Source organism: Phalacrocorax aristotelis, chromosome 14, assembly GCF_949628215.1.
Source record: "Phalacrocorax aristotelis chromosome 14, bGulAri2.1, whole genome shotgun sequence".
NCBI classification, from domain to species: Eukaryota; Metazoa; Chordata; class Aves; order Suliformes; family Phalacrocoracidae; genus Phalacrocorax; species Phalacrocorax aristotelis.
In genome coordinates, this window is record NC_134289.1 from 4,858,947 (window position 1) to 4,883,076 (window position 24,130).

The window sequence follows — 24,130 nt, forward strand, 5'->3', positions numbered from 1 at the left end:
GCAGCTTGACAGGCCCTATCCTTGACCCACCTTCATCATAACTGCAGTGCGGCTGAGTACCATTACGGATAGGTTTAAAGAAAGCTCCCACTTGTCTACATGTTCTTCCCACAACTCAGAAGAGGCACTAGACAGAGAAGTGAAGGCTCACAGCACCACAGATTTATTTACAACAGACTACAGACAGGCATAGCAGCGAGCAACATGAACAGGCAAGGAGATAACTGAGGGAAAACAAAGGGGAGAATTTCAGAAATTCAGGTGACTTTTTTTTTTCTCTCTACACAGCTTTTTTGGCAGCCTAAAGATGAACAGATTTGATACTCTCTAGGTAGCCCTGACATAGACATAGCAGACTAGCTGTTTCCACATCCTCTCTTCCCCCAGTATCAAAAGAATCAGTCACAGTCAGAATCCATCCAGCGTTGGTTTAGGTTTATGCGCACTCAAATGCATTAATATATTTTGATACATACGGATATTTTGTGGAATCATATTTTTTCCTTTACATTCATTTACGAAGCATGCCTCCTGTCCTCAGGGAAGTTTTACAATACAACACACTTGCAACCAATGTAGCAGTGGTGGGGGAGCATCACTGACCAAAGCTCATTAATTTATTTTACTTGCAGATTTATCGTAAAACCTGTGAAGCATTGAACAAACACGTCCATTAGATGTATGCAATACCAGGACCTCAGTATTCCTTGAGCCAGGCCAAGCCAAAACTAAAACACACAAAAATCCTAAGAAACTGGTGATAAATTCAGTTGCAGTGCAGTAGCTTAATTATGCCACTGTAAAAAGACACATTTGGGGTTGATTTTTTTTGTTTGTTTGTTTGTTTTGTTTTCACTCTCCCATGTGCATTATAGATGCATTGCAGGAAGCACAGAACTGAGTAGATTGTGGTGTGCCAAGACATAATGCCAGTGGGGAGCAGAAACACCTGATCCAAGTTATCAAAGGACAAAAATCCACAATCCTGGTTAGTCAAGAACCAGCTGCTCCCTGAAAACAGGTACCTGTGTACTGGTGTCTGGCAAAGCTATCCTGAATCACCGCTCATTAAACCTCTAGTGCACACGCCTGGCAGTGCTGAAATGACTTGACCTCTCATTTTTACTTCTGTCCAATATTATGCAACCTTTTTGCTACTGCAGTAATGAGGGCAGCTCCCTTCCCACTTCCATCTTCTGAGAGCATGAACGTCACATCACACTTAGGTGCCAGTTCCTTCACTGTTTCCCGCAGGACTCTAGAAAAACTGAAAGGAAAGGGAGAGAAGAACTGAACATTTTAGCAGCTGCTTTCTGGTCTGAGATCTTTGTATTTATTTATTAGCAAGGAATCATAACCTCAGCCAACATCTTCCACTGGTTCTCCACAGCATCCCTTTTTGTTTGTTTTTCTTTCTATTCATGAGACAGACACGTTTCTGTACACAATCAAGATTTTAATTTCTATTTCTCCACTTTAATTTTGTTCACCATGATGCCAGACAGTCCCCTTGCCTTTAGAGATCCCAACTCAAAAGCTAATGTATCTACTTCTAGGGCTTGCCCACAAAATAATGACCCAACTCCAAAAACTCAACACAGCTTTCCCTCTGGGACACCCAGATATTGCAGAAATATGCCAAAAACATTGGAAAATAAAGATTAGAAGAGTAAGGTCGCTCAACACTCCAGAGAAAAGAGCCTCCCAGTGGTAACTGGACTTGACTTTGCAATTTTTGAACCTTTGGCTAGGCAAGGGAAATGACAGGATGCAGGGAAACATGTTAAATCTGTACACCTTCTCAATTTTTATCACCTCAGCAGAAAGCTGGTACAGCTCGGAACATTTTCACAGTGGAAATGAGAAAAAAGCAAAGGGAAGTGGTACCAAGGTACTCACTGTGGATGGAGCTTGTACAAAGTCCCATCTACTCCAACGGTGATTTTCAAATGCTCCACACCTCGGTTTTCTCTCTTCTTCTCTACAATAGCTGCCAGTCCTGCCCCACAGAGCTGGGCGGCTCTCTTCGAAACAGCTCCACATACCTCTTTGACGATGATGCTGTCTTCACACGTGCTGTCCAGGCCGAGCTGTTGCAGAATTCGCCGGACTTGGAGGAGGGCGAGCCGGTCGCTGCACAAAGGGAAGTACATGCAGCAGCAAGGCATTAGGGGAAGCTTCAGCAGGCATACAAATGGACGTCTTACAGCCGAGAGTCTGCCATGATTCAAATTAATGGGAGCACTTCTCCAACTCTAACACTCTCCAATTGTTTTTAAGGCAGATTCCAGTCTGAATTCAGATTGAAAACTTGCTCCTGGCATGCCCTTTGCTACGTTACACTGCATTTCCAGAAGGCGCAAACAGCAGTTATTCACCCAACTCCCAAAGTCATGAGGGAGCTGGACCAGATCAGCCACCTGGCTGTGTTATTTTTGATCTCGAGGCTGAGACACTACCTTGCTAGATTTTCAACAGCAGAAAGGGTTTCAAATAGCCTGGAAGGCCATTGCAATCATGCACAGATATGCAGGTAAGGACGTATTCATGGGGTACTCATAGACCACTGACTTTTTTGTTTTAATAAGTAATATTTTTAGTCCTACAAGAAACACTCCAAGGATAATCATGCTTGACAGTTAAGGCATCCAAGATAACACAGCTGTGTCAACAGGAAATGATAATCCATGTAATTACAGAATAATTCTGGAACTCCGCCAGTTCCTCGGTTTTGGCTTTTATTCTGGGGCTGGGGGAGCGGGGCGGGGGCAGGTGTGCAAAGAAGAAAACTATAATTGACTTCTTGAAGGAAAGGGTTCCACACACTTGCAGAAGGTTATTTTCTAGAGGTCCCAGAAGACCTGAACAATTTAAACCATGTAAATCTAATAACTTTACCTCTCAATCTGAGACAGGAATTTTGTTTCAAATATGCCTCTTTTCGTGAGTGATTCTGAAATCTGTCCTCTGAACAGCAGTCCTTGTTTGGTTAAGTCGATCAAAATTTGCCTTACTATTTCACCTAGGTACATTCCACTGGTCATTTTTTCATACCTGTTATGTTATAAAAGAAAAAAATGTGCTTTTAAAGAGATGGCATGTTAGCTCTGTTTAACGTGAGTGGTATATACATGCCCTATCAACTCTCGAAAAAGCAGTAAAAGCAGTAAAAGCCTGCAGAGCAATAGCCATTGAACTCCATCTTTTAACTATCAAAAATCTGTTGCAGTGACTTCAAGTGCAAACATTAATTACAACATATTTACCTATGTTAAAAGATAACAGAACTAGAAAAAAACTTGCAATATTAAACAGAATATAATGTTAAAGCCAGAGTCCACACAGAAGCGAAACATTTCCCTGTCCCCGCCATGCAATCACCAGGGAGTCATATACAACCAATGCTGTCTTTATCAAACAAAGAACGGTCAAGTTCAGTCATCCTCTTGCGCGAATTGTACTTTACCTTGGAAAAAATCATCCAAGAGGAAGAATACAGCAAGGCCTACATTTTGCAGGGAAATCTTAAGAGCTGCACTGTTTGGTAACTGCCCTAAGGTGAAAGCAGTGCTGTGGTAATAGAAACAATGTACATCGTTGGCTTTTGCCTGGATATTTGCATTACTTACCATGCAACAAATGAAATTTAATATTATAATGCGCTTTCTGATTATTCACTCATTAAGCACATTTTAAAAAGCAGCCAGTGTGTCTTCAAGAGTGACTTAATCAGGCTCTTAGCATCGGGCCCATCACATTTACCTCTGTTTCCCTGGATTTAGTGAGCCTTCATCTACTTCTTTATCATACTTTGTTCTGATGTTGTCGATGCAGCCATTGTCACCAAATCCTCCCCATTCTGTATTAATGCACATTTTTCCTTCATTCCCTTCCACTATTTCTATGTTTTTCATGTCCTCCATGTAGCACACATTGCTGCCTGTTCCTAGGAGGAAAGAAGTGACAAGGCTTCAGCCAGAACAGTGAAGTAGCAGATGAAATGCACGGAAGATAATTGCAGCGATCATCTTAAAAGCTCTCCTCTCCATATCCCAAATTCCAAAGATCTCACCATATCTCACAGAAGCAAGTGCTAGCCAGTAACGCTCAGAGTGCTGTAATTTATCACAACAGAATGTTACCAAGTAAAATGGGTCCTGTGCAGAAAATTCCCAGCATAGAGGAACGAAGACTCTGTTTCAGGTCAGAAATGGCTTTGGCAGCTGTTGGCAAGCACTGATCGGTCATTGCTGCCAGCCTGGTTGTAATGCACCACAAATCATCTTGCATGACAGCACGCTCCCGAAAGCAAACCCTGCCTAGCAGCCACTCAGGCAGCTACCAAGTCTGAAATTACTTGGTGAACAGGACCTCATCACTTACAACATGGGTTATGTTAACTAATATAAGGACCAGTCCTCCAAACAAAATGAGATAACTGGTGCACTTAGCCATCCAGAACTGTCTATTTTCCAACATGCTTAGATGTATTCCTGGTTGAAAACTTGGAGGGATCTACTGGAGGAATCATCTAGAAAGCCCAAAAAGAATTCATTCACATTTTTAGAAATACTTTCTAGTTCCAAGGTCTATGACGTGGCTACACAGTAAATATCAATACTTGCCAAAATGAGGATTCATGCTATATCTACTATGCCCATATTCTTTTACCAGGCACCCACTTGTTAGGCACCACCAGAGATATGATCAAAAGTCCAACAGTTTCAGGATCCTATCTGCTACAGGTACTATTACATTCTCTTTTAAATACCATACAAATCTGCCAGGAAATCCAAGTGACTAGTAACATCATATATTAACCTAGAACCTGCATATATGCTTTCTTCTTACGGTGGTCACTTCAGTATCACCGTACCTGCGATAAGGCCAATCTCACAGTTCGGATCCTCATATCCACACGTCATCATTGTCCCAACGGTGTCATTCACCACTGCTACAATGTCCAGGTCAAACTCCTAAAACACAAGTCACAGTCAGTAGTGGGGTCCCAGAGGAAGATGGAACGTATATTAAATACACCAAAGAGAACAGAAAAGAATAGCTCACATTTCTTCTTCTGATGGCCTCTCTCAGCATATCAACAACATCTTCCCCCTCACAGTCTGTTGCCTTGAAACCTTTTGTCCATCCCACAAGCGTTCCCTGAAACAGAAGAAGAAGAAAATCATAAGTGAAGACAGAGAGAATACTAGAAGTTCCAAGCACCAGTCTTTTCTTCTCTCCACCCCCCCTCCCTCGAGTCTTTTTTAAATAATGTATTCCCCCGGACAGGTTACTGTGAGTGTCTAGTGCAGAGCGTGTGTGCACGTATCTTTGTTACTCAGCTGCTGATGGTAGTGACTCCAGATTTACTCAGCTATTTACCAAGAGGCTGCCAGTTCAGTGCCTTCTAACACTCTTCTCATTTGGGAAACGGTCCCATCTCACCTTCTTCTATGCACACAGCCATTGCATTATGTGGGCAGGAAAGAATGTAAAAACTGTTTTTGCTGTAAATAATTACATATTCATTAATATCTACTGTTAATTTTTGGCTTGTTTACTGAAGGACGCTTGGTATCATCCTACTACTCCAGGCAACACTGATTTGTTTCTTTTTGGACAGCAACCTGGCCTGAAGGAAGTAGTTTTCCAGGTTATGTGAATTAGCATTCCACTTGGTAACTGGCTCTGGACTGCCTGTCCAAATAAGAAAAAAAAGAGGCCAACTGGGAAAAAAACCTGCTCTTAAAAATACCTCAAGTTCTAGCAACAGTAACAGATCAAACACACAGGGCGACATACTACGGGACCCTGACAAAGGTGTCTCTCACTCAGTTTACCACCACTGATGTGGAATTTGTTTCCTCATCATCTGTTGAGACCTAAAAAATATGCTCTAGGTTTGGAAGGCATATTGAGCGGTCTCCCCTCAAGTAGCCAAGTCAGTCTATACTCTCAACTGTGATCTTAAAATTGAGACAGAGTAGACTAGCTGCTAGACTTAAAAGCTATTGTGAAACCCACCAGGACATGAAAACATTCAATAAAATATCGGTCTCTCATACCCCCAGTATCCTACATATTGGAGTAGAATTAAGCAGCACAACCTCCCCTACCCCTCTTTGGAAATGCGTCAGAATAATTGAGAATTATTTCTTCCTGAATTTGATTTTTTAATTCTTTTTTTTTCTCACATCAGATCTGGAAAGATGAAGATATGGTATCTGTCAATAAGCCATATGTGTCAAATTAAGAAATCTGAGAGGTCCAATCCTTCCAAGCTGAGCAAGGAAGCTCAGTTCTGCCCACTGACAACTCAACAAAAAGAAACTAATGTAGTGCAGGCATTATACAGTCAGAGTTGTGCAGCACAGTTAGGAAAATAGCCTGGCATTGTAGCTGAGCAAGTAGGAGGCATCTGTTCTCTCTTGCCATTGAAGAATTAAGGCAGCATAAAAGATTCCTGGGCTGGAATTAAAAATATCTAGTCATTTCACTGTTGTAAGGGCTTAATCATTATAGAATAAAAGGAAGTAACATCCATCTCTTATCAGATACCAGAGGTGAAAGTTCTACCTCCCATATGCACATAGGACAGTAACTTTCTAATGAAACACTTTTTGTTTGCAGTCTCCAAACTAACAAGTCACCCTCACCCAAAATGATGTCATTTACCAAGCAGATGCACAGCTGCCACTTGACCCACTCTGTGTTGCAGCTCTTACCTTGTCAATGCTGGCTTGCCTGCACGGGAAGGAGAAGGTGAAGCCCAGAGGCAGTCGAGCACCTTTGATCCCCATATACTCCAGAAAGTCTGCTATACACTGGACAATATGGTCAAAGAGCTGGAAGGACAGAAAAAGCACATAAACCTCACAGTAATCCCACGCAATGGGCCTTGGCTGGATCAGTTAAACATTCATTAGAGATTACCTCTTCCCCTGTCCCTTGCATGATCTCCAAAGGAATGGCAAAGATTTTGTTATACATTTGCACTGATCTTCTTCTCCCACTTCTGATTTTGACCAGCAGAACCCTGAAATTTGTTCCACCAAGATCAAGGGCAAGGAACTTCCCTTTCTCTGTAAAAGAAGAAAGGTATTTCATTTTGGTGCTTCTCGTAGCATGTCTGCCAGTCAAAACGGCATACTCTGCTACACATCCCAAAAAACTTCATCTGTGCCAATGACAGCACACTGCTCCCTGTGGCATTTATTCCATCAGTCTGATAGCACGGGGCTGAAGGGCCAGCCAGGTAACATCGCAGGAAGCACCAGTTTGCCAACATAAATCACGCTGGCATTTGCCACAATAATTGGCATATTCCCCCCGGAAAACAGACAAGCAACTTTCCTGCACCACATCCAGGTGATCACAAAATGAATTCACCTGTTCCATCCGGTGTCCCACAGACGTACGTGGGTAACATCTTCACTGTGGCACTGGCTTGCGATTCTCGCTTTAGCCCATATTCCAGCTCAGTCCTCATTTTTTTCTTAACTTCTCTGAGGGCGTCCAGGGACAGCAGAAATGGTGCAAGAGTGGCATCAATTTGCTTGCGCTGAGCAGCCAGCCTGTATGCCACCGCCGTGACCACGGCAGCCCCCTTCCCACTGCCACTCACAGAGAGGAGAAACCGAACATCACAGTTTGGGACCAGCCTTCTCACCACCTTGTGCAGACGCTTGGCATACCTACAGGAACAGAGAGTTTCTTTAGACTCCCCACAGGCGTTTCGTGCATGGTTTACTTCCTATACACTTACAATACATGCACACATCCAATAGCACAAGTGCTGAAGCACAGCCAGAGGAGCACAAGGTCAGAAACTGGTCTAGGAAATGGGTACAATGCTCCTGATTTCTGGCTATCCTGGAGAACCTGTACATTTAGAGGAACATGAAGATACCTCTAAACAAGTGTCAGTGCCAAGAGAGGGGGACACTGGAGGAAAAACAGTCAACAGTGGAGAGTCAAAATCACAAACAGAGGGTGAGAGTCGCCATCTGGAATCAGACTTCTAGTCTGGGAAAGCACAGGTTCAAAAATGGAAAAAAAAAACAAAACCAACAAACAAGCAAACAAACAAACAAGCCCAACCCACCATGAACTGCAAGTGCCCAGGAGGCCCAAGACTCACTTGAGGAATCAGTTGCTCCTTCCCAGACACCACTATCCCACATGACATGTTGTTCCCACCCCAATTCAAGATCTAAAGCTCCTGAGACCACTTTGCACTAACTAATCCAGTCTGATCCTCCGCACTCCACCAAATCTCATCCCAATCCTGAAGCAAAACCAGCAGTTATCTGAAAAGCCATATATATGTGCAGATGGAGACTCTTTGCAACATCAGTATGTGGCCAGCAATCATAAAATCCTCTTTAATTACTTACTGGGGGTGGGTTTTATAGAGCCCCCCATCAATCCCAACAGTGGTTCGCATCCTCAACAGTTTTTTATTCTCTCTCAGTCGGGTCAGTATGGCTGCTAAGGCAGCAGCACAGAGGTTGGCCGAGCGGAAGGAGACGATGGTGCAGACATGCTGAACAGCGATGCAGTCCTCTTCAGAGGGAAACAGGTTCAGCTCTGTAAGGATCTCTTTTGTGTTGCTCAGACCTTCCTTATATCTACCCCAACATAAAAGAATACATAGTCTAATGCAAGGATATTAAGGCAGAACACAAATCAATATCTGCATGTTGTTTCAAAAAGCAATGGGAGAAGACCAGGGCACAACCTATCAGGCAGCGTCATAATTGGTTCCCATAACCCAGTCACGTCTTTCCCGCACTACTCCCAAAAGTACCCAGGGGAGAGACAGACTTTTAAGAGGCTGCTTCCTGGGGTTCAGTTTTTGGTGAGACATACCCATTAGCTGGCCAAGAAGAGAACAGGATAAAATATTCAGTCCACAGAAGGAGAGCACAGGAATAGAGGCACAGCTTCACTAATACAAGAAAGAAAATTATTCCTGGAGCAACAATGTGAACCGGGATTCCTCTTTAAAACACCAGAATCTGTCAGTTTTCCCATGTAGTTATCCATTAGGTGATCCAGAGTCTGTATTACATCTCCACAACTCCAGTATTCTCACATCACAGAAGCTGAAAACTACAACAGTCATCCCATGTGCTCAGCCCTTCAAAGAGGTTATCTAAACAACCTGCATCTGTGTGGGTTACCAATACCTTTGCTGCTGTGGTACTTTGCTAAAACTTAATTTTCCACCAATTCCTACTTACAGAAGGATCAACTTTTCTCCTGGGCAAAAGCAAAATCGGGTTGAACAGTTCAGGATTGTTCCCAGTACTCACAGATTACGTGTTAATTATCATTGCTGTGCTTGTGAAAGACTAACAGCCACTTTCACACAGCATATTGCAGGTTCTTACTTTTCCATTGCAGACACGTGTTTCATTTCAATCTTGCCCTTAGTAAGCAGGGCTGTTGACACTTTCCCACCAAAGAGCAGACCTTCCTTTGTCATTTTTAGGAGAATGAGTCTTACAAGTTCCCCCAAATACAGGCTGCTGATCATCTTCTCAAACCTGGAATGAGGCACAGGAAGGATTACGGCCATGAGAAGTTCGAGCATCTTACGTTCTTATGCAGGTTGATCATATCTAAGCACATACAAAAGGTGTTCGGGAGCTAAGTTGCAGATGGGATGCCATCCTGAGGTCCTGGGACCCAACAACAGCCCCTCAGAATAACTGAGCGGTTAAAGAGAACATTCAAAAGACTTGCGAGCAGCTCAGACAGTAGAAGCAGTTTTGATGAACCAGGCTTTAAATATGCCCTTTGTTCATCTTCCTCCTTCTTTACCCCTCCACAGCATCACAACAGAGCAACCACCTATTTTTAATGACACATTAGCAACTGCGGCAGCAACCCCTTGGCCTGAGACGCAGGGAGGTGTGAAAGGTACCCACCCTTCCCAGAAAGGAAAGGTCCAGGATTAAGTCAACTCAGGTCACTCAGCCTGATTTCTGTTCCAAAGGAGCTCCCAGCGTATGCTGGAAATTCACTCAGAGAACTCAGACTGCTGAGGGAAATCAGCCAGGGAATCACTTACAATTGTTTTCCAGGATTGAGAGATCCCAGATCAAGCTCCCGATCAAACTCTGTGCGGAGGTCATCCAAAGCACCATCATCTCCAAAGGCGCCCCACTCTGTGTTAACGCACATCCTCCCTTCATCACCTTCCACCAGATCAATGTGCCTCATTTCCTCCATGTAGCATGCGTTGGTGCCAGTCCCTGTGCATGTTGGAGCCAGTGTGGATAAATTACCTGTTTGCCTCAGGTCTGCTTTTTGTTGGTTTTAAGTTCACATGTTTGGATAAGTCAATATATTGTCTTTGGAAGAAACTATAAATACATAACCCTGTGGTACAGGATGCTAATATCAAGCCACCTGCACTTCTTAAATAATAATTTCACAGTGAGTGAAAAATACTGGAAATTAATCTAAGGCTTGACTTGTTTTTCTTTTTCAAATATACTTCTATGTGCCTTAAAAAAGCCACCATGGTGCAAGAGGTGGAGACGCTGTGGAAAGCATAGCCGATCCTAACTACCAGACGTGAGAGGAATTCAGCTTTCTCTGGACAGACAATTTTCAATACAGTCAGCAGAAAAGTTTAGCATGCTGGTCACACAACCGAACCCAGACAAAATGGGGACTGTGGTATTTGATGGCAATGTGATCAGCATAAAAACAGCTGCTTTACAGAAGGCAGCCAGGCTTGAAAATCTAACCATTGTTTTTTCTATTTTCTTCCTGCTCTTTCCTGTACTGGGACACTCCCTTCTACTCCAGATCTGTTAGGATTAACAAATGAGGGGGGGAAAAAAAACCTACTTAGTGAACAGAAAAAATTACCAATTATGAGTCCAACTTCACAGCGCTGGTCATCATATCCGCAAGTCATCATGGTTCCCACAGTGTCGTTAACCAGTGCCAAAACATCAACATCTATGTCCTAATAGCATAAAGATGGGTGATTAACAGGAAAAAAGCTTAGAAAGCCTCCTGTGTGTTAAAGCAACAGCATGCAGACATACTCCCCAGGTCGTACTTTGAAGGCCTGGTTCAGGAAAGGCCTTCAGTTGAAAGACACACCACTTCCTTTTATAGTGCTATCCCCACAACCCTGTAAAGTAACAAACATCTCTGAATTCTCAAGTGTTTGGCCAGCCAGGATCTTCGCTTGCAGGACTTGTTTTTCCCCAATCCAACCTTGTTTGCCAGAAAAGCAACATCTTAGTGGTTTGACAATACAATTATTACATATGTATTTAAAATACAGTACAATTTACACACCTGTGTATCTGTCCTTATGGACTGCATGCTAGCATAATGTCTTACCCCTTGAGCAGATCCCACCAAATAGGACAGAAAATACACATACATAAAGGCAGCTATTCAACACAAGGCTACGCACCAATATCACACTCAAGCAAAAAGCATTTCCATCAAAGCTGTGCAGTCTTCCTTTCACACTGAGGTAACTTGATAAAGTAAAAATGAAAGTTACCAAAGGATTCTTGTACTCAGATGCCAACACTAACAGGGGGGTTGACTTCACCCAGGAAGTCTCAGATCCTTTGTTCCTCCTAACTACACCAAGACTGATGCAGAAAAAGAGGTGAATCAAAGTCAAGGCTGGATTTTAACCATGTGAGAAAACAGAAGAATTTCCTTTTTAGTACAAAGATGTCAAGGTGTGGAAAGATGCTTTGTGTTTCTTAGATGATGTTACCAATAGCACCAAACATGAAAAACAAGGCTTTCCAAAATATTAAAACATAATGATATTCAAAGGTATACACTAGTTCAAGGGCAGATTTAACCAGTCTTACTGGTGACCTTAATAATTACCATCAATCACTCCATCCCACAGACTGAAACAGGCTGACAAGCCCTGGTAGAGTTAGGTGTGCCAATCAGACGATAGGTTCCCCTCCCAACCTTTGTCCCACAAACCAAGCTACAAAACACGGCGTGTATGCACATCTTTACAAATAGGTTCACAACAGACTCCCTTTAGTTCAGACGGACAGTGGAGCCACACTGGTCCACCTCCACCGTCAGCCCAGTTTATCAGCACGCAGTTGCCATCACTGTTTGACCTGGGGCAGCCTGATTTGCAGCCGCATGTCCCCTTCCACAGCTTCAGTTCTGAGGGAGAGCCCTGTATACTAGATATACAGCTATGTTGGACATTTGTTACTGGCTGTCCCTGAAGGATGTCCGACAATTCCCAAAACAACCCACACACCAACAGCTGATTTCCCAAGAGAACAATCTGGGGCCACTTTGGTTCACCTCCTGCAGGTACAAAACTTGCCTTATGCTTCTGGAGGGCTTTGCGCAGAGAGCTGACCACATCTGTGTCCTGAACTCCTCGAACTTTGAAGTGTTTTGTCCAGGCAAGAAGAACCCCCTGCAAAGTAACAGTCCAGTGACCCAAAAGCTCCAACTTTAGCATAGAAACCTCCCACAAAGACAGCCAAAGTCTGTGGAGAAGCCCACTATGTCTCTCCACACATTAAAACGTGGGCCAAAATAAGTCACAGCAGAATATCTCACCTGTACTGGCAGGGGTGCCTGTCAGTACAAACACAACTAAACACGTACAGTTACAGAGTCCCAATCCTGCAAATGCATCTCCTTGTGCTTTGTTTAAAGCATGTGTGGCTTTCCTGATGCTCATCACAAAGTAATAGCATTAAGCAAAAAGCATTTGCAGGACTGGAACCCAAAGCACAGATGCCTAGAAATAAAAAAGAGGCTAGAATAAGAGGCCACAGAATAATTGCAACTAGCCCTTCATTTCCTCATGTGGCCTTTCAAACAGCTCTGCTACAAGTCTTTCCTATTTAGAATCAATTGTAAAAAAGAAATTGAATGAGTAATTAAAAAAGAAACATGCTTCAGGACACAAAAGTATGTGGTTTACACTCTAATATGTAGGGCATGTGGTTACTATGGAATCTCATACTAATTAAGTAAAAGAATAGCTTTAGCTTAAAGATCACGTTGCCCTGAGATGGGAAATGAGTGTTTGAACAGTAGCCTAGTTAAATGCTAACGGTTATCCATGCCTTCTTCAGAGAGCTATGTAAAAATGACCCCACAGAAAGGCCACAGGGTAACACTCCCATGCAACAGCTTCTCTGGGTTTTGCAAGGAGCCAGACTTGCTAATAATGTTTCTTTTCACATCTTACCTCTTCCAATTTGGTCTGTTTGCATGGAAAAGAAAATGTAAATCCAAGAGGTAACTTCCTATGCTTCAGGTTTTTGGTCTCCATGAAGTCTAACAGGCAGTCAGCAACGTAATCAAAGAGCTGCATGGAAAGGAGAGGACAGAGTCAGGCTGTGTCTGGCAGGCATGCGCTCAAGCACAGCACCACCACAGAAGACCCTGCGTGCCCTACCTCAGCTCCGTTCCCCTGTATGATCTCCTTGGGTGTGGGGTAAAACTTGCTCTCCAGCTGGCTGCTCTGCTTCCCGTCATCAAACACCTTCACCCGGTGGGCACGAAACTGGGAGCCACCCAGGTCAACAGCAAGGAAGTCACCCTTCTCTGCAACACAAGTGGGCAACCATCACCAGTGATGGCCGAGAACCATGGCCCGGCTGCCACGCTGAAGGCCACAGCCCAGGGCCCCTGCCTCACTGCAGCCACAGCCTCTCCTGCCCCGTCATGGCAGGTCCTTATCCTATGGGCCTGGGAACATTGCCAGGAAGGCTGAGAGCTGGCAAACCTAAAGCAAGGGCATCATGTCCCTCCTGTTAGCCTGCTACGTGGCAACTAATTTCATTTTTATCTAGCAGCCTGGTTTTGCCCACCCTGCTCCTTCCACAGTAGCATGTTTTCAAACTGCAGAGGGATAAGCTTTTCCACAAGAGAGGCCCAAAGCAACTGCAAAGCCAACCAGAGCACACAGGGTCTGCAAAACCTGCTGGACACCTGAAAAGTGGAGAAATGGAGTTCGAAACCATTACCTACATCCAGCAAAGGATGAAGGACTTGCAGTCCCATGTTAAGACTTGGCCCTACTGCAGAAGCCAACTTCCAAGTGGGGCAAGGCTAGTTTGCCAGTCAAAGTCAACCGACACAAGCATTTCCAAATGCCTTTAGGCGTTTCTGTAAAAGTACCATCCTGTTTCTCAGTCGGCAGCTCTCTTAGCTCAAACACATCTAGCAGGAGACCTCAGATGGAAGGACAGTTTGGCGTCAGTGCTACAATAAAGCAATTATCTATTCACCTCATGCACAGGAGAAGGCCATACTCCAAAGGAAAATGCAGTAGCATGTGCATAGCCTTGCATGATCTTTGTGCCACAATCCAAACATCTGACTAAATTTTATCAAATCTGGCCTGAAAGGGAAGGAAGCAAGAAATTCTACCTGTAATACCATGGTCAGATATCACAAAGGTGAGGAGGCAAATTGGGTTATACTCAGTAAACTGTGACATTAGTCAGACCATTAATCCCTAAATTATTAAAAACTGATGATGCTCCACATGGGTCATTTCAGGTAGCAACACTGAGGGCACTGAAAAATCTGAAAGTTTGTTGCTATTGCAAATGGGAAAATCCAGCCATGTTTGAGGTGTTTAAACCTTCTGGAAGCTTTTGTATGGAAAAAAAATAACGAAGAAAGATTTTGCAAGAGAGCAAAAAGTGACAAATCAATGTGATTCTTAAAATAGGCAGTGTATCAATAAGACATAGCTCAGCTTGACTCTGCAGCATGTCCTTGACATACCGGAAAGGTCACGCAGGCCAACAGAGCATTGTCCAAAGCTGGCCTTGAGGAACATGAAGTCTTGCAACAGTGATAACACTACATGCAATTTTCCAAGACTCCTGACCTCAAGTGGTCCCTGCAATTTCAGGACAGGGTCAGTGTCATGTAAGACCTCAGAACCAGTGACAGTCACAGAGCTAGGAAGGGTTAAGCTAATATTTCTTTTTTCTTTGGTGAAGGTAGCAGCAAAAGGAAGAGTGCCCAGTTCCAGCCAGGCAGTTTTCCAGTGGTTTGTATATAATTTCTCTCAGATGTCCCTCATTTCAAAGGACTGGCTTCCAAACATTCCCTTTATGCCATTAAAGCCATTATTTCTCATTTAATTGTGGAAAAGTTACCTTCAGAAGGAATGAAGGAATGAAGTCCTGTGGAAATGAGGTACAAAGCAAACATTTAAGTTTTCTGTATGAACAGCTGTTAAACACAGAGTCCTGACCTAGGCCAGACACAGAGTCCAGCACAAATTCAGAGACTTGGTTAAACCCGGGAAAAACATCATTTTCTGTCAGCCTGCACTGCTGGCAGCCAGCTGAGGCAGGAGAGTTATTTTGGATGTGCACACTTCCCCAAGACAGGCTCTTAGATCCTACCTCACTTCACATCCTCCCAGAGGACACCACTGCACTTTCTCCCTCTCTAAGTCTTGAGGGCAACCAGAAACAAGGATCCAGCTGCAGCAGCAGAGCAGGCTGTTTCCTGGCAGACCTCATCCAGAAGCAGATTTTCCCAATGCAGAAGGCAAGGAAGGGCAAGAGAAGACCATTTTTTGGGACCATAAGAGAAGGCAGTGCAGAGTTTGCTGTCAGAAGCCAAGAAGGGGTCACAGCTCTGAGAACGCAACATTGCTGACACTCTGCAATTTGAGGGGTTTCACTGCAGCATCCTGCTTTCCCTGTAGCTCCATGGACACCAGAGCCACAGCACTGCCCACATCCCCACACCTGCAGCACACTGCACTGCAGGGTCTGAGCTGTAGAGGCTGCCCTTGCCGTGCCCAGCCATAGCTCATGCAGGGAGGCCTGCACTAGGTACAGCCACGTTTGCAGATGAAAGAGGCTGTTTTCTGAGCACTTACTAGGTCCTTTCCTCAAACAAGCAGCACTAGGTCAAAATCCACCTGGTGCAGGGAAAAAACTCTCTGCCAGCACTCCTCCAAGCTGTTGTCTCCTCAATACACACCTGCTTTCTCAACATGAGATAGGCAGTAACCCGAAGCCACTGGCTGCCCTGTGTCTTTGCTGTGCTGTCCTCAAGTACTGGCAGCAACCCATCATCTTCCTAAACCAGCACTGCTGTGATGGAGCAGGGGCAACTCACCTGAGCCGTCGGGAAGTGAGCGCACAAACGACGGCAGCATTTTTACTGTTGCCGTGGGGTTCGTGTCTCTCCCCAGGCCCTTCACCATCTCGGCCTGGAAGCGAGCCATCACGTCCAGCAAGACATCGTCGGAGAGACGCATGTGATACAGGTACCTGTCAACCTGGAAAGATGAAAGATGTTACTCGGGAGGCATGAAGGCTCCTCAAGGCTCAACAGCTGCCTGGGATGAGCACTGCCTTCACACTACACTCCTGTGTATACTGTGGAGGCTTCCTTTATCTCTGCAAGCAGAGAAAATGTAGGAACTTCCTAGCCACCTGCACTAGTTTCTAAGCATGAGGGGTGCAGTTTGGCATGAAGGATCTGAAAATCCTGAACTCCAGTTCCAGCAGCACCCCTGCATTATGCTGGACAGGAATGACTATGCTCATTCCCACGCACTTGATGGACATGAGGCTAAACAGATCTTAAGGAGACAAAATAATTCCTTTCACATAGGTAACAAACTGACAGTGAGCACATCACCTACGCAAACCCCACCCCTCTGATTCTACAAGTTCATTTCATTTTTGAACCCAGCACCTAAATTGTTTAAACAGAGAACGCATGCTGTAGATAAATGGGCCTCTTCTGCAATTTGGACTGGCCACCTATATTAATGAGGCACAAACTAATTACCTATTCACAGTCCCATTTGAAACTGATGGTCAGCAATGAGCCACCTGAAAGAGCCAGGACCCTGAAAGTAACTCCAGCACTTACCTAACAGCAAAACACAGACACACAGAGGAGAAAGTCTTAAACTACAAGACGCAATTGGCAAGCAGCAGCAGCTGCCTTTGGATACAGCTGTGCCTTGAAAAGGCCATTATTTAGGTTTTTCTTTGTAGCCCTTGTTTGCACAAGCACTTGATTTCCTCCAAGGCTTTTTGAGGCCCCATCACTGTGTAGGATCCACCATCTCAGCCCAAGCACCAGCACTGCTTTTTTGGGGATACCCAAAAAAAAAAAAAAAAAAGAAAAGAAAACACAATGACTGGAGACATAGAGCACTTCTGCATTCTCACACAGAGCCAAGTAACCTGTGACAGAAGTCCCTGTGGAAAAAAACCTAAACAGTAATAAAAACTACCAAGTCTATTTGCAGAGAACACGCACTAGCTCCCTGCTCCCCAAAGAAATTGCATTCCTCACCTTGTTTACTTACAACCATAGGAGGAGAGTGTCCTCTCCAAGGAACTAGATAAGGCAGAGCCCAGGAAAGCCTGCTGACTATCTAGCCTGATTTACAGCCAGACCAAGGGCCTGCTCATATACCATTTGCTTGTAAACGCAGCAATGGCCAGGCCATGCAACACCAAGTTCTGTCTCAATGCCTCCCCACCACCACATAAGGACAGTTCTTGTTTCCAAGTGTCTTGCCTCAGTTATGGAAACAGCGCCGCTTTCATGGCAGGGAGGCTCTTGTTCTTGCCACCAGAGAGCAAATAAGCCTGGTGAGGGAGAGATGGGAAGGCATTCTTTCTTTCTACTTAGGGGAAACCACCTCTGCTCCATACACCCTACCCTGCGCATCTTAGAAGACATCTCTTATGAGCACATTTTCCTGCCTCCAGGTAGGGCTAGTCTGCACCTAGCAGAAAGATTTAACTTTTTAAATGGCTTTGCCAGAATCCCACTGTCCCCTCCTCCCCACTGTCCTCACTTCAGGGAAGTCCTCCTTCAACTACACTCTGGATATTCCTCTGAAAAGCCCACTCTACCCAAGCACTGCTCTACAGGGTCCCTCCCTATCTTAGTAAAAAGTAGGAAGAAATAGTGCTGTGTAGATGAGATCTTAGATCAGATCTTTACACAAGGAAAGGGCATTGGGGCCCCCTTCTGACTGTATTAAGCCCTGGGGATAAAAGGCCTATGACTGAGAGACAGTTGAAGACATCTGACTGTTGAGATACCAGGACCTTTCTTGGAATGCTTCTCTTCAAGGCAGAACAAGTGGAAGAATCCCCCCTAAGAACAAGCCACTCCATATTTAAGCAAGGGACAAACCAGTGTTTCTTGCTTTACTGGTGCAGGCATGTCTACCCACTACGACCTTACATTTACCACACTGCCACACATCTGCAAACAGCCCCACCTCCAGCTGGCTGGAAAACAAGAGGACAGAGCCTGGCAGCAATAGCCACAAGAAAGCACTCAGTGGAGATGCCAGGAGAACAGAGGACCCGCAGGGGACATGTCTAGAAACCAGAGGACCTCTGACCCAAGAAGCTTACAGGTCCCACATGGTGTTATGATGGAGAGCCAAAAAACCATCACAGCACAGCCATGAAGGTAGATTAGGGAAGAGCAACCATTAGGCAATTCACTCCCAGTTCTGATGGCTTCAGATCTGTGCCATTTTGAGCTTTTCCAATTGTAATTAAAGGTCACATCTGTAAACATCAGAGTGATCAACCATGTTTGGACAATGAGAAAGGAGACACAGGCACTTCTCCCACACCAACATCAGCTGGAACTGCCTCTTGAGTCCCAGAAGACCTGGCCCAAAGACCCTGGGAGTTTTCCCTACCCCTGCTGCAATGTGAGTGAGTCTGATTCCTACTCAGCTTTAGAAATCCCATCCTTCACACTACACTTGCAAGGCAATTCAGCAAGAGGTTCCCTTCTGCCCTCTGTACTACACCACACCATGCTAGATGAAGTTTAAGCACCACTTTTCCTTACTGAAGATCATTTACTCCATCACTAGAAGAGAACTTAAAACTGTTCAGGGAAGAGCACTAACCAGACCTTTTTCACACTCGTCAGGTGGTTTAGGGTCCAAATACTTATTACCCCATTTGGTTGTATGGCTTTAGTAGATAACGCCATTATCTAGTCTGCATTAAATACTGCAGACCCCGCAGTATCTGAGTAACGCAGTTCTCAAAATAGGAATCAGCTAACGCTGCATCTTACCTTTTTTATTTGATCCTCTTTTAGCTTTGTGAAATGGAAAGCTAGCAAGTGGACAGCAAACATTTTCTTGAAGCAGATGGATGAGTTAGTACTGACAGAGCTGCTGTTACTAACTCCAATGCGACAGGTCTTTATTCCCGAAGCTGGAGCTAGAGAAACTTCAGCTGAGGCATTTCCCCCAGGGATGAGATAGTGGAGTTCCTGGGAAATTGAGTCCAGAAATAAATCTGTCCAGCGTGATCAGTTCAATGACTAAACTTCTGTCTCTTTGTATCACCCCCTCCCATCAACCCAAAGTCCCTCCCTCCCCAGCTACACACTTCATTGTGCCAGAGCAGGCACCTGGAGAGCTGCCAAGCTGAAGGGGAAAAAAATCGATTTTGTGACTGCTCCACTTGGGAATTGTTACCACTTCACAGTGTAGTTGCTACGCAGCCTGTCCTGCTTCGCCCCGCTTCGTTCCCAGGGTGCTGACAAGCTCCCACCGGCACAGCATGCAACAAAGTGCTGCAGGGAATCTGAAAAGTTAGAGAGGATTTTAGGAGGTTTCTTCCATCTGCTCAGCACTCCCACTTGCGAGACAATCTCTTCTGCATGAATTAACTCAGCTCTAGTTCCACACAGTGCACCCTTATCTGCTGCTTATTTCCAATTAAGCTTCAGCCGTGTAAAGGAGCGAAGAGACGCGCAGACCCCTGCCCCCAGCTGAAATACCTCTTGCACAATTTTCAGCAGAGAGGTTTTGTGCAGATTATGCTCCCTCCACCCCTCCCTGAAGACCAAGTTTCAAACCAACATACATCCTGGGTATTGCAAAACCTGGGGAGGGAACAAATCTACCTGGCAGCTAACAGTGCTGATATCAGACTGCCTCACTTGATAAATGCCTTTAACTGGCAGCACAGAGTGCCTACAGCAAGAGCAGCTTCCTTACATCCTCAGAGCTGAATTTCACACAGCCTTTGACTATTACTCTCAAAAGTTCATTCTGAACACACAAGTGTTTCCAGGATTTTGTCATCGTATCAGGTGATACGGACTATAGAAACATCATCCAAAGGAAGCTGAGTGAAATGCTTGGCACAAAGGAGAGAAATAAAAAAGGAAAAGAAAAACATTCTCTTGGGGTAATTAGAGGCTCACTCTCAAACTACACCTACACTCACAGCGTGTTTCCCCCCAGTTACTGTCCAGTATTGCAGCCGGAACTGACCACACTTACTGCACTGGCAGACAATTGTTCTGCAAAATTTTGGGTGGCAAGATTGCAATTAAAAATTATTTTGATAAATTAGAAAAACCGCCTTAGGGCATGGGGAGAAGAGGGAGATGGAAGGGGGGTGTGCCAAGTAATGGGAGGAAACACACAGAACTACTGAGCAGAAGTAGAAAATCGTCAACGCTGATCCTGAGTGAGGCAGAAGCAGCCAGATGGCACAAAAGGATCTCAGGTTATATCAATTCATAGCCTAAAATGGACCTAACAATCTCATTCCATTGTCAAAAAAGTACAACTGATCATCATGCTGGGCTGTACGAACAGGAGTATAATCCACTGATACAGAACAACACAACTCTACACTCGGCACAAGGCACAGGAGGGACTCTGCCCAGTCCTGGCAGCTACAGCACATCAAGAAGGCACAGATCAGAAGGAGATAGCTCTGCTGAACATCAGGAACAGTCACAGGTTACATTTTTTTCAGCCTCTGATGACGAGGAAAGGCTAGAAGAGCTGAGGGAAGGGAAGGGAACTCCCTCTGCAGAGACAAAATACACAGAACCTTTGCTAGGAAAGGTTGAGGTCTTCCTGGCTTTTTTTCCCCCCCTCCTGCCTTGCATCAGGGATGAGCTCCCGACACTGGGAGATCCTGCCAGCTCTATTTATTTTCCACTATTCTAGAACAAGAGTAAAGCAGACAGAGTGGCTGAACAGTCCATAAATAGGGCTTGTTCTAAAATTAGGCCTTTGATCATCAAGACAAAGGAAGAAAAGGAAGAAGAAAAAAAGCCACGCTACCAGCCAGAAAGCACGGTTCACTTCTCCTGTATTCATCTTTTAATAACTGCTGGCTCGCTAAGTCAGACACTGACTCCCAGAGGGACTCATTGTTTACCCATGCCATCCGAGTCACAACCCCTCTGGCCAGCAAAATTGAAAACATCACCTTTCAAGCTCCATCCCACTTTGATCCACAGCTCATTGTGTCTGTAATACAGTAGATTTATTTTTCATTCTCTCTTTTCTTTCTTTCTCTAACAGATGACACTGGAAAAGGGTCTCAAAGATCTAAACGTGACTAAACTGGCAGCAAGCTCTTAAATACTTGACATGTCAGAATCACTGCGTAACTTTTTCGCCCATCCCTGGCACATCCTAGCTTCAGGCAGGCTGTTGTGCAAGAAGAGACAAGACATTATCTCATTTCCACACGGAGGGCAGTTCAATACACTAAGGGCCCAATACCCAAACATGTTACAGTCATTTTGTATGTGTTCTGGACAGCAGAGGGGAAACAATCCAGGACCAAGCGAACAGATCAGCTCCAACTGGATGCAGTTTGGAGGCTTGAGGCAATGCTGGTTTTTCCCTTTGTTAGAGCTGCACCCAATAAAAGTTTGTCACAAACCCTCCCTTCCCCCTTTGCAAGGGCCAACAAGACTTCAAAGTTATAATACCCCTCTCTCTACTTTCTTCTCCTCCATTTCTCCCTTCAAACCCTGTCTCAAGCCACAATGGAGAATCCTGAAGAGGCTGGTGCTCACATAGCCCACCCGCCTCCCACAGCCTTGCAGTCAAAGGCCTTCAGAGAAAAGGTGCTCACAGCCGCAGTGAGGAAATTCAGAAAAATGTCCAAGTACATCAGCTAAACGTGCACTAGCTACCTCCAGGAAGAGGAACCATATTAATAAGCATTTATTGCTGGAGAAACATACCTATCTTTGGTGAAGTATCGAGACAGTGGCAACACCAGTTACTGAGTTTGGCACCCAGGTTAACAAGGAGACAGCAGCCAAGAGTACAAGTGAGTCATCAGGAGAAATCCTTCTTTGTTATAGCCTATGCTTCCAAGACCAACCCTTAGAACACGTTTCCCCTCCCAGTAGCAGCATTGTTCCCCGTTATGTTACCACAAGTTCATCAAAACTCAGAACAGAAAGTGGTCCCTGCATTCATCCTGCATATGCCCCTCCTAGGGCAACACCAGACTGCAAAATAAGGCAGAACACCTAAGGAGACTGACTGGAAATTCCATGCCAAGGATAGACGCTATTTAGAAGGGATGGAGACAGCACAGAGACAAAAGAGCACATTGGCTTAAGAGAAAGCAAGCTTTTACCAAGTAGTGCTGTTACAATCAGCATTTCACATTTGAAGCACAACAAACACAAAAAAATTAAATTGTGAAATCAGTAAACTTCCAAACATCTGTAACCTGAATGCCTGAAATTCATCTGGAAATCTGAACACCCAAAATAAAGAGCTTTGCAAATGTGATTCCCAGATCAAGTGAACAATGTTGTTGACGTTGTTTAAAAAGTTTCAGCACAGCCCCGTGAAGAAGAGCAAGAGGCCAATCAATCCTCCCCCAGAGGCTCACTTGCACAGGGCACGTTAAAAATGCACAGCTGGCATAGCTTTGCACCACACCAGTCCGGACTGTACCACACGGGACCAATTTGGCAGCCATTCTAATGGAAGTCAATGACAGCCACACCATTAGCTCAGAAGAAAAGAAAACTTTCATAAAAAGTCAGCCTGGAAACGCCTGAATAAACTCCAGAGCTCTTAAAACAGTTACTATGGAGTCACTATGGAAACAAGCAATGAATTAAGCCAAGTGCTAATCTCAGCAAAATACAAAAAAGAATGCTTATAGTCATTTAGCTTCCTTATTGCAAGGCTTGCTGCTCAAACACAAGGCTGGCTTATACCCTGAAGTCCCCGCCATTCTTTCCTTGCTCAAAAATATACACTAGTACGCAGCTTAGCGTACAATTAAAGGATAAATTTATCAAAACAGACTAGAAGCAAATTACAGTAGCAAAGTGGGTCTCCTGCAACCCAACCCCACACACACTGGGGGAGAGAAACCAGAGGAGTCGTCCTTGTGCAAGTGTGGTTTTAAAGAGTGGTTTGCAGATTCAGCAAGGAATTTGCAGTCCAAGAGGTAAGTGGGCAAACACGGGCTGTCATAACCCATCTGCAGGCCTCCACAACTAAAACGTCCCTTCGAGCCTGTCAAGTGCAACGGGCACAAGGAGGCAACTGATACCACTCAATCACAGTACCCACATCACGCATCTGTTTGAACAGCATCAAACGGAATAAATTTACAAGGGTTAATTGCAAGGTGATATTCTGTGCAAGTCACGCTGCTGTTAAGCGGAGGCTATCAGGACTCTGGGAAAGCAAAGCAGAATTACTCATCCACAAACCAGAAAATTCACGACATTCACGCAGCCATTGCCACACATACAGAGCTGCTTGGTTTTTCTTGGGGGAAGAAAGATAGATGGGGCTTTGCAGGGGAAGGACCTAAAACTTTCCCTCCCCACTAGTCTGCTATTGAAATCAGCAGGAGCTCACGTGGACTAGAAGTATTTACTCACTGCTTGCTTTTTAGTAAATAATGGCAAAAGGATACATTCAATACACTGAAAACAGCTGTTAAAAACATTATTCAAACTGCTGCAGACTTTTTTTCTGAAGAGCTGCTTACAGGATCGATACTAGGAGGAAGCAAAGGGGATTCCAAGCAAACTTCAACCTGCAGAAATAGGTGGTTGATCGTTTTAGAAAATCAGGTGTTCAATACAGTGGAATTCAGTCTGGCTCTTACAAGTATCCCAACATTAACACAAGCAGGATCTGCAGAGCTGTATATAGCCAACCTCAGGAACGGGGTTGCTGCAGCATTATTCTCCGCAGGCAGCCCCACCAACATGTCCTAGTGCTGAAACACATTTCTGTGAATACACACCAGTTTCAGCATGATTCTTTCCACTCTCCAGT

General features: G+C 44.6%; 1 protein-coding gene across 5 annotated transcripts; it reads right to left on the reverse strand.

Moving 5' to 3' along the window:
- Nucleotides 1-140: 140 nt before the first annotated feature.
- Nucleotides 141-19,392, reverse strand: LOC142064593 (hexokinase HKDC1-like). 5 transcript variants are annotated; one of them, XM_075109731.1, is made up of 18 exons: nt 19,114-19,392; nt 16,150-16,312; nt 13,451-13,599; nt 13,241-13,360; nt 12,359-12,454; nt 10,891-10,990; nt 10,082-10,265; nt 9,399-9,554; nt 8,400-8,633; nt 7,393-7,697; nt 6,937-7,085; nt 6,729-6,848; nt 5,068-5,163; nt 4,877-4,976; nt 3,763-3,946; nt 2,899-3,054; nt 1,900-2,133; nt 141-1,267 (listed from the first exon to the last, which is right to left on the reverse strand). In XM_075109731.1, exons 1-18 carry the CDS (start codon nt 19,174-19,176, stop codon nt 1,123-1,125), a joined length of 2,754 nt encoding a protein of 917 aa, XP_074965832.1. In that variant the 5' UTR covers nt 19,177-19,392; the 3' UTR covers nt 141-1,122. The 5 variants fall into 5 exon arrangements, with proteins under 5 accessions (XP_074965832.1, XP_074965835.1, XP_074965834.1 ...); XM_075109734.1 differs by having other exon boundaries at nt 16,150-17,132; XM_075109733.1 differs by having other exon boundaries at nt 16,150-17,135.
- Nucleotides 19,393-24,130: the final 4,738 nt, after the last annotated feature.